Source organism: Perkinsus marinus (genome assembly GCF_000006405.1).
Source record: "Perkinsus marinus ATCC 50983 genomic scaffold scf_1104296958234, whole genome shotgun sequence".
In the NCBI taxonomy this organism is placed as follows: Eukaryota; Perkinsozoa; order Perkinsida; family Perkinsidae; genus Perkinsus; species Perkinsus marinus.
In genome coordinates, this window is record NW_003206847.1 from 391370 (window position 1) to 403097 (window position 11728).

The 11728-nt window shown below is 48.8% G+C and overlaps 6 protein-coding genes and 1 non-coding gene across 7 annotated transcripts in view; 3 read left to right on the forward strand and 4 right to left on the reverse strand.

The window, feature by feature from the left end:
- The window catches only part of Pmar_PMAR006096 (malate dehydrogenase, putative), a gene marked incomplete at both ends in the record, with an annotated part of 858 nt that extends 183 nt beyond the window's left edge, over positions 1-675 (reverse strand). The window contains one exon of the mRNA XM_002774468.1: positions 1-675. Within this exon, the coding sequence (XP_002774514.1) occupies positions 1-675 (675 nt within the window).
- Positions 676-2153: 1478 nt separating this feature from the next.
- Pmar_PMAR006097 (malate dehydrogenase, putative) lies at positions 2154-3134 on the reverse strand (the record flags this gene model as incomplete). Its single annotated transcript, XM_002774469.1, has 1 exon — positions 2154-3134. One exon carries the CDS (start codon positions 3132-3134, stop codon positions 2154-2156), a length of 981 nt encoding a protein of 326 aa, XP_002774515.1.
- Positions 3135-3730: 596 nt separating this feature from the next.
- Pmar_PMAR006098 (hypothetical protein) lies at positions 3731-5179 on the reverse strand (the record flags this gene model as incomplete). Its single annotated transcript, XM_002774470.1, has 7 exons — positions 3731-3771; positions 3824-3881; positions 3924-4079; positions 4144-4329; positions 4457-4553; positions 4639-4736; positions 5078-5179. 7 exons carry the CDS (start codon positions 5177-5179, stop codon positions 3731-3733), a joined length of 738 nt encoding a protein of 245 aa, XP_002774516.1.
- Positions 5180-5780: 601 nt separating this feature from the next.
- On the forward strand, positions 5781-5852 carry Pmar_PMAR006099. The gene has a single exon. It is a non-coding gene; the product is annotated as a tRNA-Gln (tRNA).
- Positions 5853-7096: 1244 nt separating this feature from the next.
- Pmar_PMAR006100 (hypothetical protein) lies at positions 7097-9824 on the reverse strand (the record flags this gene model as incomplete). Its single annotated transcript, XM_002774471.1, has 12 exons — positions 7097-7180; positions 7234-7708; positions 7754-7893; positions 8135-8163; positions 8274-8629; positions 8675-8852; positions 8907-9006; positions 9057-9166; positions 9277-9328; positions 9380-9453; positions 9496-9606; positions 9650-9824. 12 exons carry the CDS (start codon positions 9822-9824, stop codon positions 7097-7099), a joined length of 1884 nt encoding a protein of 627 aa, XP_002774517.1.
- A 294-nt stretch (positions 9825-10118) lies between these two features.
- Positions 10119-10773, forward strand: Pmar_PMAR006101 (hypothetical protein; the record flags this gene model as incomplete). Its single annotated transcript, XM_002774472.1, has 1 exon — positions 10119-10773. A coding segment is annotated over one exon (408 nt), but the record flags the coding sequence as incomplete, so codon positions are not given.
- A 303-nt stretch (positions 10774-11076) lies between these two features.
- Pmar_PMAR006102 (hypothetical protein) lies at positions 11077-11728 on the forward strand (the record flags this gene model as incomplete). The annotated part of the gene is made up of 3 exons (XM_002774473.1): positions 11077-11193; positions 11554-11639; positions 11712-11728. Coding segments are annotated over 3 exons (220 nt in total), but the record flags the coding sequence as incomplete, so codon positions are not given.

Sequence of the window (11728 nt, forward strand, 5' to 3'; positions counted from 1 at the left end):
CTCAGTAACTGCATTTTGAACATGATCATCAAGCTCTTCGATGCTTTCTTCGTCCAGCTTGACATAAGGAGTTGCCTTAGAGAATAGAGGGAGGATAGCACAACCACCATGACCACCAACAACAGGGACGTCAACTTTTTCAACATCCATACCCGTAGCCTCAGCATAGAATGTCCTGGCACGTGTCACATCAAGGGTGGTGATACCCACGATCTTCCTCGAGTCGTATACGCCAGCCTCCTTGTAAACTTCAGCAGTGATGGGCACGAGAGCAGTCTCGGGGTTCGACAAGATGCAGACAACAGCCTCAGGAGCATACTTGGCGAACGCAGTTGCCAAGTGACGCATTATACCAGCGTTGACGTTGAAAAGATCATCTCTAGACATACCAGGCTTTTGAGCGATACCAGCAGTACAAACGATGACTTTGGACCCTGTAAGAGCGGCCTCGAGCTGAGCGGGACCAGCATAACCCTTGACCTTAGCAGGAGAGTTGATGTGAGAGGAATCAGCAGCAACGCCAGCAACAGGTACACGGGCTTGCTTGACATCGTACAAGGCCAACTCAGTGATCATTGGGTTCATCTTCAGCAACAACGAAAGAGGCATGCCGATAGCACCGGAGGCTCCAACGAGAGTGACTTTCATATCGGTAGTAGTAGTGGTGAAACTCATGATAAAACTAGAATAACAGTTGCAATACAAAGGAACTGAGAAAAATATGAAGTAAACTTCTATACGACATGGATACCAACTTCAATTATTAACAATTAATGAGGTTCCGAGTATCTAACAGGCGTCACACCGCAGCGTAGCGTCTAAGCTTTGTGCGGTTGTCGACCGGCTTGTGCAGTGCCTCCCACAAGAGACTGAATAAGAGCCAAAGCCAAGAAGTCAACCAACAGTGGATACACTAGGAAGTGCTGCAGGCTGGAAAGAGGAGGAGGTCCCTAACGGACTACTCTCCAGGCGACTGCTTCGGGAACCAGTGCGAGTACGAAATGCTTGGTATACTTTGTGTGTGGAGGTTCCCTTTCTCAAGGGGGAATTCCCATAACCCGCATTATACTAAGTACTCTACAACATACGACGATACAATATATGTGTGATATACGGTTGCCATAACAAGCGATTGATGCTAAGGTCACTCCTTAATCACTCACAGCGATGCACCCTTGGCTGTACAGAGCGTTATCTATCTAACAGGTGTTGTTGGTATTGAATCAAGTCGCCTTGGTTACTTGTGGATGAAGAGATGTAAAGAACTCAACAGCGCTACCACCAAGAGCGCACCCGATCCATTGGATCACGGGACTGCTGGGTTGCGACTCTAAAAGAACATTCGAGTCTCCTGCGGGAACGTTCTGCTATAATCACACAACAAGCGACAGCCTGAGGCTCATCTACACCCACTTCGGTTGATATAAGCATGAGCGAAGGTAATAAAGCCTAGGAAGAAGAAGAACATCTCGCCAGATACGAAACAAGGGTTTAACCTGTACAGGGTGTAACAATTAGCACTTGAAGCCGGTATGCAATTACTTCCACATGTCAAAGGGATTGTAAACAGTTATAGCCCAAGTATCAACCAGAGGGGTCGGCAGCGCCACAGCTTCCCCACTGGTTAGGACTGTTGTGCTCATTAGATGCTGCCGACTGGTTGATCGGATGAATGCGAGACAAGACGCTGTTTGACTGTGAACCTCAACGCAATGTTCCTAATGATACCCAAGAAATCTCTGACTTGAATCTAGTCTTGTTATATTGAGAAATAGACTTCCTATTCACCTCGGAGGAATTCGTAATACCTGTCTGTAAATCCCAATTGCAATATATGACTTTTTCCATGTAATTTGATCTTTTCAATGCAATTCCGTATCACCAGTTCCGTGCATCTTGGAGAAAGCAATGTTTTCAAGAACATTTGAGAGATTTTCAGTTATGATCAATGCCCAACACTCCATTCGTGAAAAGTATTCACCAACTCGAGAAGCCATAGTAGTAACATCGAAAGGTTACTCAACCTCATCGCTAATAGGGCCTTAGGCCACTTATATTTTCACATACAACATCAGTGTGCAAATAAAGGGATAAAACAGCAGGAAACGAGGAACAGCACTAAGTAAATCCTCGAGGGAACTCTAGAATGACATCTACTGGCTTTCAACCATGAAATCAGTTCCTCTCTTAATATCTTCACGGAGTTTCTCAAGAGTCTCCACCATCCTCTTCTGCTCGTGCGGAGTCAAACCAACGAGCTTCTCAACTTTCTCAACACCTACCGGTCCAAAAGTGCAGATATGAGCAAAGAACTGTACGTCCTCATAAGGCTCGTTGACATAAGCACAGGCTGTATGGCTTTCACCCTTTAACCCGCGGATAACTATATCCACAAACTGGGCAGCCGAGTAAGCCATTGAAAGGCTGGCCGACCCGGCACCAGCGAGTGCATCAACAACCTCAGTAACTGCATTTTGAACATGATCATCAAGCTCTTCGATGCTTTCTTCGTCCAGCTTGACATAAGGAGTTGCCTTAGAGAATAGAGGGAGGATAGCACAGCCACCATGACCACCAACAACAGGGACGTCAACTTTTTCAACATCCATACCCGTAGCCTCAGCATAGAACGTCCTGGCACGTGTCACATCAAGGGTGGTGATACCCACGATCTTCCTCGAGTCGTATACGCCAGCCTTCTTGTAAACTTCAGCAGTGATGGGCACGAGAGCAGTCTCGGGGTTCGACAAGATGCAGACAACAGCCTCAGGAGCATACTTGGCGAACGCAGTTGCCAAGTGACGCATTATACCAGCGTTGACGTTGAAAAGATCATCTCTAGACATACCAGGCTTTTGAGCGATACCAGCAGTACAAACGATGACTTTGGACCCTGTAAGAGCGGCCTCGAGCTGAGCGGGACCAGCATAACCCTTGACCTTAGCAGGAGAGTTGATGTGAGAGGAATCAGCAGCAACACCAGCAACAGGTACACGGGCTTGCTTGACATCGTACAGGGCTAACTCAGTGATCATTGGGTTCATCTTCAGCAACAACGAAAGCGGCATGCCGATAGCACCGGAGGCTCCAACGAGAGTGACTTTCATATCGGTAGTAGTAGTGGTGAAACTCATGATAAAACTAGAATAACAGTTGCAATTCAAAGGAACTGAGAAAAATATGAAGTAAACTTCTGTAGGACATGAATACCAACTTCAATTACAATAAGCAATCTATAGAGTTCCAAGTTTATGAAAGGTCATACTGCAGCGTAGCGCGTCGTAAGCTTTGTGCAGTTGTCGGTCAGTTTGTGTAGTAACTTCCACAACAGGCCAAATAAGGGCCGAAGCCAATAATTCAACCATCAGTTGACACATTATGGTGTACTGCTATCTGAAAAACTACGACGTCCGTAATGAGTTAATGCCTAGACTAATAATGCAGCAAGCACCAGCGCGAGTGCTACCGGGGACAACTTCACAGAATTCCTGCACGCATGCCCATGAACGCAAAGTACCCGAGTTCGATTCCCGGAGAGAACATCACGAACTAACATGAGTTTCGATTTCCTTTCTGAACATGCTGAAACCCTTAATGAGTATGGTCACTGAGGGGTCTTGAGCGAGCTCAGAGTCGAGTCGTATCGTTTCCAATGACGATAGCAAGGATTCAGTTGCCAGTACGGGGAGGAGCTTCTGAAGGCCTTCGACTGCTATACCAGAACCTACCGCTAACATGCGATACATTCGTGACCAGTAGCATCCATTGCGACTGAAGCCGATCACAGTATGTGATGGAGGAAGCGACACTGCAAACCGCTCACTTCTGAGGTCGAGCTCGACGACAACCGGTTGGGACGTGTTCAGAGGTTCTTTAGCGATCTGTGAGGGGGGTCAGTTTGGATCAACAGAGACGAAACTTACATGTGATGACTTCAGCTCTTTTGCCGAGATTCTCCGCAAGGCTTCAACCAGAGCGTCTACTGCCGATTCCGTACACAAATCAGTGGGAGCGAATCCACCGAGAATAGCTCGACTGCAGTCGTTGCCCATTCGAGTGAGCTTCTGATTGACGATCTCCTGAGACCAAATGACTCTTCGAATATCTCCTCAAGCACGAGCTTATGCTTGCCTCAAGATATACTGCCTGGTTGGTGCATGGTAAAGGGACTTCCCCAGCCACCAGTGTTGCCTCAACCGCTGATCCTTCACAAGCTGATTTGGTGACCTCGTCAATTCGTCTTATGACGCCGTTAACTGGCTTTGAATGCTCCCTAGCGGCCGACATGTTAGCCTCATACTGCTCAACTTCACCCCTCAGCTCGCGGATCTGATCACATCTCTTTGGAAGACCCCGACACCAATGAGGGTTGTCATAGTGTCGAATCAACGCTATTAGTCATGAGCCGATTTCTCAGTAAAGTAGCCGGCAGATTCATGGGACTGAAGGGTCCCACCTTCTGTTGGTAGCCCGGGGCTTTTCTATTGAAGTCATCCGGGCAGATGTAACCCGCCTCAGTATCATTACACAGTTGCACGACCGTCGAGATAAACCTGACACAAGACTGCTACCAGTTTGAACTCTAAAGCTGGCCTCAAGAGTAGGCAGACATGGTCATGTTCAGAGGAGTGGCCTCACCTTGAGCACTCACGAGTTAACCGAGGCTCTACTTTATCGCTACCCGGACGGTTGAGTATGTTCTGTAGACCGTAAGCCTCGTCGAGGAGCAACCGAGCCTGTATCACAAGTTAACGATCATACTATGTGCTCCGGAAAGAGAGGCGCCGCTCATAATTTCACAGCGCATACGAATATCAGACGAAATCAGGGACTGATTCGAAACTCCGGACGAAGTCTCCAGTGGTGCAGAAATGGAATCTGCCAGCACTTTCCTCTACACACGGGGTTTCTCGACCGTTATACCTCATCGAATATGGGGAGCTATTCAACTATCGGGACCTCGTCGAGGGCTTTAGAATGCCGTTCGAGTTTGTCTGATATTCACATGCACCACGTAAAGCCGGCAGATGGGCACTTCTTTTTCGGATCATCCGGTGGCAAGAGGATCCCGCCTTACCGGGCTCTTGTCGGAGGAGTTTTTGATCGATCCAACCTCCCCACCTTGGACCAGCCTCAATGCTTCTTCGAGATCACTTTGAGATATGTTATCTGGGATCATATTACAGACAGTAGATTATACTAACTACAAGAACTGCCGTCTGCTCGGGCTCTCAACACGCTTTGAACAGGAATACTCTCTTGATCGAAAACGAACACATCCCCAAAAGATGAAGGTGTGCCCCTAATAGCAGCTTCAGCTTGCGGGCGTACCAGTAACGCTGGGTTACTGAAGCTGTTACTAACGCTGGGTCGGTGAGATGGGTAGAGTGGGGACCGACGCTCCATCAGAGTCAAGCCAGATAGCCGCCCAAAGAGAAGTATAGTGACACGGCGAAAAAACTTGAAGGCATCCCCTCCCTTGTGGAGTCCATTTCTATGATTTACCGACTGATGACACAACGACCGAGAATTGGTGCAAAGACATATAAGTGTGCAAAAGCTTACCCTCACACACACTGTGTAAGTGCGAGTGCGAGAGTGTGAATCTCTCGCACTCTAATCTTCGATGAGGGCTATTGCCCCTTGCAATGGCACGTATTCGACAGTCCCGACAGACGCTGAGAATCATTCAGATCTAAGAAAACGTCGTCGACCATCTGCCATTCGGACACTGAAGGTAAAAAAGACCCACTGACCTCGTCGATTCGCCACTTACCACCGGTTCTATAATGTAGTGGTTAGCACTCTGGGCTTTGAATCCAGCGACTCGGGGTCGAGTCCCGATGGAATCTTGATATTTCCCAAATCTATCAGACAATGTTGGACACTCAACGCCCTCTGAACGAAAGGCAGACCAACCGAGTCTTAGGAAGTTGGCCGAATCGTAACTCATCACTTTTTCTATACTGTAGCTGTTAGCACCCTGAACTTTACATCCTGCGATTCGGATTCGCAACCAATTAAAACCTATAGACCAAAACTCCCGCAAACTCCAAGGTGCGTTTGTTCATCAACCCATCGAAAATCCAAATACGACAAGGCGCTCCGCTTCTGAGTTTTTAATTATTGGTACACCATGCCCTTAGCCGATACTCGTCGCCAAAAGCATCGAAATGCAAAAGTTTCGTACCCACCCAGTTATGTATGATTACCCAACTCGTACCGACATGCTTCATCACGCGAAACAATTCGCCACCAGATAAGCACTAGCTCACACAAGGGATCAAATATTTTCCGAGTAGCTACACCCATCGAGTGAATCACGATGGCGAGTATCTCATCGAAGACCCATCACTAACATCAACTCAATTGCATTGGCCCGCATAAAATGATAAATTGAACGGCCTGTTCGTCCATGAATCATGGCAAGACATCAGTAAGGGACATAAAATCCTCATGAAGTTGCAGGTCAACCAACGCCCCACACTCGGTCTTTACATATGAGGAGAGAACGGAAGTTAAGACGACCTCTAGTCGGTGGCTTCCCAAACTTGGTTGTAGAAGGGTTCCGAACCTGCGACGACTCTTGTTCTATGTACTCGTCAATATTAAGCAACTACATCCGCGAGGCGACTCTCTTTCAACCACCCAGGCCCAGGCAATAGCCTTCCACTTTTCTTTTCCGACCAGCTTTCAACGCGATAGTCACCAAATGGCTGAGCAAAATAACTCAGCGTGGAGAGTATTCGCCATAGAAGACACACCTTGCTGCTTTTCACTGCAATACCAGTGCGCACATCTTCTGGTCTGTATTGTCCTGGCCCAGGCAACAGAGCTGACTCCCTCAAGCTTGGAGAGCTCCTCGTTCCCACTGCTACCGCGAATCGATCCGCTCGACCGAATGAATGCGCCCTCGAACCGTCCTTATCTGGAAAACGGAGAAGATCAGACCCTTGAGGAAGCAACGATCAATACCAATATTTCTCCATAGGGGTGGGCCTGGACCCCTACTAGCACGGCCCTTATTCTCCTCTTCGCAGCCCGGACGTCTGACCCTGAAACATGCCTTCACCATTGACCCCTCAACCACTACGACCTACTTATCATATGCTCTATGTCCAACTGAGAACGACTTTCGCATTCTTTTAGGGTCGATCGCCGACTCGCCAACGTCTCCATACTAACAACAATTCGCTCTACTCCACCGGGAAGCCCAAGAGGGCCCTCCACTACCTCTCCAGGGCCCACCTTCAGCCCATTGATCGGGCCCTTCCTGAACCGCTCACCCGATGAGAATCTCACCGACGACCGAGGCCTCAACGCTACATCGCCATCTTTGTATTTGTCGCGAATATCAACGTAACCCGGCCCCGGACTCTCTCTATCCCCTGCCCCCAGCTGAGTGGACAGATCTGGCCTCCTCGACAGCGCGAACGAGATGGCCTTATCACAACGGAGGCTGCCACTGTCGGTATCATACGTCCCGGCGCCCGGAGCATCCAAGCCTTTCACAGCTTTAGCATGCATTTTCGTTATGAATACACGCGACCACGAATGCTCATTCTTCGCCGTCATCGTCACACACGACTCATTACGCCAATGAGAGCGAACTTGTGGACAGCCGAGTGAATCTAGCGGCACGTCGTAAGCTCCCGGACCAGGCACCGAGGCCCCCGGTTCCTCCACCCCCTGGCCCGAGTCAACATACCTATAAAGACCAATTGCAACTCTCAAGAGGCACCAAAGACCATACGTTGTAAAGACGCTAGGCCTACCATACAAGGCAGTTAGATGGACCGGCGCAGGCGCCAACGGTGGTATAACAGAGAGAACAGCAGGCTCCTCCTCCTCAGACGGGCTCTTCGCCCCCGCAGTATGGGGACCAACCATAGTCTGATTATAACAATCTAGACCCTACGCTCTAGTGTTTGCATATATGTTTGCTCTCCTCAGCTCAGCCCAGGAGTTTCCTCACTAACTATGAAATTTACGTATAAATTCGGCGAACATGTACAATAACTAACGAAAATTTCCCAAAATTTCCTCAGAATTTCCACTTAGTCACCAACACATGCGATCGACCATATGCATATTTTCCCACACTGCTACACCCTATAGATTATGACAACTCTACCCCATACAGCTCGAAACCGATGCCAAGACCTGCACACGTCGAACATGCGACGTTAGTAAACCGTGTGAGTCCACGTCAAAATGCAGTGAACGAGTAACACACTAAAATGAAGAACTCAATTAACTCGATGCTGTATCACAGCTCGTCCCTCTCTTCTTATCGTCAATGACAGATATCTCTCCCGGCCCACCACTCGACGTTGGTGGTGACGCTGTTTTCATACGACCCTTTTCTTGAGCGGCCATCATATGCCCAGACAAGAAACTGATCACCTTCCTATTGATGCGGCTCCACTTCAGCAAATCCGAGGAGATAAAGTACTTCTCTCGGAGCTCACACGTATACCGAACCATAAGACTCCTTCTCATTTTGTCCTGCTCCATCTTCAGCGAATCACTACACTGCAAGAAATGGTCCAACCACTCCAACGGCAACTGACGGTAGACCAGCGACTCTTCCACCGACATTCCACGATAGGTTTCCATCTTATACCCGCTGAAACGTACACCGTCACAACCGCGCCGGGCATGCGAAACTCACCTCATGAAGCGATGCATAGCAAAATCTATAGGGTACCTCCCAATGATCACTAACGCTATATACTCAGCAGCTAATCCAAGGCTGACATAATCAGCGCCCTTGATGGTGATCCGATGACCACCATACTTGGCGTCAACCATTTGATCATCAAAGCGACCAGTTACGACTGAGCCCTTATCTGAATAACGAGACGGATGAGCCGCAACCCCCAGCAGCCGCCGGCCCCACCTACCCAGTTGGATACGAGTACTAGAGTCGTGCTCGATGGTTCGCAAGACGCAACCTCTCGGACCGATCAACGCTGACTGAATGAAGCCCGGTACGACTAGAACCTAATACGACAACGACGACTGAGACTATGCTCCCTGCGAACGGTCGTCACAGCTTCTCTAGGGAGTAAACTCGCCCTATTAGTCCTCAGTATCTCCTGTCGAATGTTGGTGACGAGTTGCTCAATGCAAGCCGCGCAATCGTCAACAGCTGCTTGGGAATCTGATCATACACATAGAGAGGCAACCCTTCAGAAAATTAACCCCGACTCCCTGCGATAGACACTGCAACGAACCCAGGCTGCCCATCCACTTCGTTATGGTGGATCTCACAGGAGGTGTTGGCCTCGATACGCTTAACGTTAACACCATTAACTCCTATGACCTGACGCAGCTTCGCACTTCCGCACCAACTATGCTAATAAGAGTAACTCACCCTTCCGATGAGGTCTTCATGACACACGACCTGTCGAGTGAAGAGGTTGGCTTGATAGGGTTCCTCAAAAGAACCTGCAAATGAGCAGAGCCTGACGTTATGGCTACGAAGCCTACCTGCAACTCCTCCCATCTCGGCTATGAATCGCTGCTGCTGCGCTAAAGCACCCAGGCCAACAGGATGCCCAGCAACACTCGCTCGGCGATGCCGTGGGGCTTGGACCAAACCTAGAGTAGTCATTATCCAAGGGCATGCTTTCAATCAACTCACCTTGAGCAGCAGCAACGGCAGCTGCCGCAGCTGCTGAGACAGAGGTGGTCCGTGGTCGCTTGGGCTCGGCAACAGAGGTATGGGAGGCAGTCTCTGACAGACTACGTTTCCGTGGCTCTCGAGGACACTGCGGCCAAGGGACGTTGTAGTGACGAGGAGACTCGAATGAAGGCATGATAGAAAAAGTCTACAACTGTAATTAGCTCACAGGTGCCGGAACATCGACAGCATCTTGCGCTTAAAGACGTTTTTCTAGGCGTGCGCGGTATTTCCTGGCGCGTGACTTTCGTTTCAACAGCAACTATCGCGCGCCTTTGTCACACAACCCACTTCAATGGTGATCAACAGGCTCTACAAGTTGATCTTCGGCTGTCACCGTGGTCACAGTGGCGGCCTTCTTTCTTTACCCAAGTGCATTGGACTTTCTCGTCTTCCATCAGAGCCGCCTAAAACTGAACAACCACCTCGAAAAAAGTCCCGATGTGAACGCTTTTGGACAGAGTCCCTCATAATTTCGTACCTACGAGATAACTGCGGGGTCATCGTCTTCCCCCCAGAGTTCTGGGATGACCAACAATCCGACTCGCTGGCCCGTCGGTCAAGGCTGCTCTACTTAGTCACTCACGACTTCACTCCGCCACTTGACGACCCGTTATTCACGGATGATGTCAACAACGATGCGATCCTCAGTTTCCTCACTGGTCGGGGCTTCACCTATTTAGAGGCGATCGAACAGGACGGGACGATATGTTCTTTCGGCGTCTACCTCTTGTGTGTCTGGAGATTCTACAGATCTAAAACGGCAGAGCTCGGGAGGTTGCGTGACAGAGTCGTGAGGGTCGTCTACAAAGCTTCACCCTGGCACACCTGGCCGTGATCAGTATCCCCTTGAGAACATCCAAAGTAACATTGCCAATTCAACGACTATCTTATGATATAAGTGCACTTACGTTTTCATCGATTCGTACCACGTACAAGTTCTGCATTTCTCTTCATAGTAGTAACATTAGTCCAGTGGTTAACGTGGTCAGCCGTGATCAGAGAGGTCGCGGGTTCGATTCTCATACATTACTTTCGACATTTACTATTTACGTCTTGTTGTATCGCCTTGTATACAGTCTGCCACAGCAAGGTGTTGAGTTAATACCATTCTGTTGCGCATTAAAGTCTTTACAGTCTTCGGTGGACCATCGCATTCGGTAAGGTAATCTGCGACAGCGAAGTATCACACGGGTATGTGGAATTGTCGGTGCCATGCTCTACTACAGCTTACTATAGCAGTCCGTGTCAGCATTGAACCATCGGAATCCTCCAGTAGTCGCTTATTGCCAAACGATTGAGTGCTCTAATGGAATGCTTATTGGCAATAGAGATGTATATCTCGGCAACTGATAGGGAGCTGTAGGCCTAGCTATAGCCTTTGTACCATGCCAGCCACCTCGCTGATAAGTCAACAATGGCGGCGGGCCTTTGCGACTAAGAGGAGCTCAAAAGCTCGGCAAAGGGTCTTCGATATGAAGGTTAGTAAAAATGCCCCAACTAAGGTAAATGGCGTGGACTGCTTCCCTCCACATGGAGTTTGTAATTATGTACAACAGCAGGTCTCGAAATTTAGCGCTAGAGCGTATAGTCATTATCGTCGTAGGAAAACGTAGAGAGGAAGACTTATTCAGAATAAGTTATTCTGAATGGCAAACACATTTTGGAAGATCACACAGATATAATATGACTTTAATATTGGAGTTTCACGACCCACTTTACGTGAAGTGGCGTAATTTTCTGTGAAAAACGCGATATGCAGTCAGTAGTCGCGGAATATATTTCTCACCAGTGTTTTTCATATCACTAGAGTGGTGAAACTCAGTTGATTTATTCACTCTGAATAATAAAGCGAGTCGTTGTAGGCGCGGTGTGCTTATCGAGCAATTGAGGAGGAGTTCCGAGCGCTCAGGCGCGACCGCAAGTTGAAAAACGAGACCCGACCGTTTGGGTTAACTGGCAGGAGGTTTGCATTTTGAACTACATGGGCAAGTTTCTGGTCACCTTCGGGTAGCGTTGCCAGGAGGGGTCTGCTCAGTG